Source organism: Phalaenopsis equestris, unplaced genomic scaffold (assembly GCF_001263595.1).
Source record: "Phalaenopsis equestris unplaced genomic scaffold, ASM126359v1 Scaffold000390, whole genome shotgun sequence".
Classification (NCBI taxonomy): domain Eukaryota; kingdom Viridiplantae; phylum Streptophyta; class Magnoliopsida; order Asparagales; family Orchidaceae; genus Phalaenopsis; species Phalaenopsis equestris.
Window position 1 is genome coordinate 153,808 of NW_018164832.1, and position 2,139 is coordinate 155,946.

The window sequence follows — 2,139 nt, forward strand, 5'->3', positions numbered from 1 at the left end:
GTTGCAACCATTTCTCTTAACTGTTAAATGCTACAGATTTTTAAAAATCTGAAAAACTGCACTCAGAAAACCAAATATTGCAAATTGAGAAACTGTAAGAAGTTCTCTATTAAAATGAAATAGTTTTGAACCTAATTTTGGGCTTTCTTTCTTTTCTTTTATAGACAAAACATGCAAACTTCTAATGACAGGCAAAGTCTAAAGAGCAAGTCAGAACTCAAAAATTCCATGAAGGAAGAAGGCTCAATTTTATTAAAAAAAAAAGTAAAATTTCTAGCGCTTGACACCAAGGGCGTCGAGGTTGTACATCACTAAACATCCGAAATGATAAAGCTTACAAAATAAACAGTTGTTTGGTGTTCGATATGAGGAGACAGCGGTAGAGAGGGCCAAAGACGGCGACTGATGTTCGTGATGTGATTGGCATAGGCGGCTCGACAAGCGTTGGCTTCAGGAGAGAATGGGAGAGAGGGTCAAAGGTTGGCACACATCCGTGGTGTGACTAATGTCATTGACTCGACATGTGTTTGTGGTTTCCAGCATGACGAGAGAACCAAGTACAAGAAAGATGCTGCTGGTTTTGGCTATCACTCCCTGCTTCGTGGTGCTAGTCAGGGCGTCCTAATGTAAGTTGGGCAAAGGGGGTGTCATTGACAAATAAAAAAAAAAAGCTTTTACATACATAGCATCCAAACATTAAGGGAGAAATTGCGTAGCCCTAATAAATAGAATACCTAGATTCACTGCGAGCAATTGCTAAACTTGGGTCTACCCATGGGGCTATCAGTTTAGAATTGTGTACCATTTATTCTTTAATGTTGCAATGGTGCCATTGATTTAATATTTCCTTATTTCAATAATTTCATAACATTTAATGTTGCAATGTTGCCCATGACTTTTGAAAGGTAGGTTGGTTGATACAGCAATGGCTTCTCTGAAATTAGGTTCCAGGAGAGAGACGTAGGAAGGAAGATAAAATGACTTGTTGCCGGCAGCCAGTTTAATTTATTTGGTATTTAATTTTGGCTGTGTCAATTTATATTTTTTGTAAATAATATGTTTTAAAATAAAAAAGATAAATTAAGAAAAAAATTGTATACATAACACATAATTTTGTTTAATATTTTTCTATTGAACATTTAAATCATATTAAAAATAGCACTAATATTAATTATTTTAAAATAAAAAATATTTTTTGCAATGTATATACTTTTACATAAATATAATTTTAAAATATTATATTTAAATTCTTATTTTCATCAACATGAATACTATGAATTTATTTCGATATAAATATAATCTGTATTTTTAACAACTTTTCATATATTATATTCATGCGAAAATAAATTTCATAGCTTACAGATTACTTTGATCAGCTACGCTAAACTTCCTTCCTTCCATTCAGAATCTCGCTGTCGAATTAGAGGAAGTACTACCCACCTTATGCTTCCCTCGAATTACCGGCCTGAAATCAACCAAACCAAGCAATCCATGCCTTTGAAAAGGCAGAGGCGTTTTCCTCCTCTGCTCTCCCGCCGCCGCTCGTTTCGCTGTATAATGTTTCTCATGTGCCGATACAGCCGGCCGACGTACTCTTCTAACCACCCCTCCTCCTCCCTTGCTTCCCGCCTTCTTATCCTCCCCTGCTCTATCACAACTCACCGCAGAAACAGAGGGCAAAACTGTGTAATTTTTCAGAGGATCTTTGCTTACTCTTCCAGTAACTCGCCCTTCCGACGCGCTCCGAAACAGAAGCAAATCCCTCAGCTTCGGCCACTTTCCACTTAACCCGCACTTCACGGGATTAGCCGACGGGCTCGTGGGCTTCGTCAGGTGCTCTTCGTCTTTTAAAGGAGAAAGCGATATCGTTTTCCTTCCCCCATCTCTCGACGATTTTTTGGGGAATGAATTCCGGCGAACAGTTTGCGGGTGAAACCTGATGGGAGAAAAGGGGAACTCGAAGACATCGCCGCTGGTATCGTTGCGGTGGGGAGAGTTGGGAGTTGGATAAGACCAGATGGGGGAAGCTTGTGCTGGGCTTGCCGGAGCGCTGGTGTAGAGGTATCGGTGCTTGAGGGAGAAGGTGGTGTTCGTGAAGTGGATGTCCGGTGATCTTGGTATTAGCGTGGCGACCTCCAT

General features: G+C 39.6%; 1 protein-coding gene across 1 annotated transcript; it reads right to left on the reverse strand.

Moving 5' to 3' along the window:
• Positions 1–1,401: 1,401 nt before the first annotated feature.
• LOC110026632 lies at positions 1,402–2,139 on the reverse strand. The gene has a single exon (XM_020727638.1). It carries the CDS (start codon positions 2,137–2,139, stop codon positions 1,402–1,404), a length of 738 nt encoding a protein of 245 aa, XP_020583297.1.

Coding starts and splice junctions, on each gene's coding strand:
- LOC110026632 (XM_020727638.1), bottom strand. CDS start 2,139: ATGGAGGTCGCCACGCTAATACCAAGATCACCGGACATCCACTTCACG.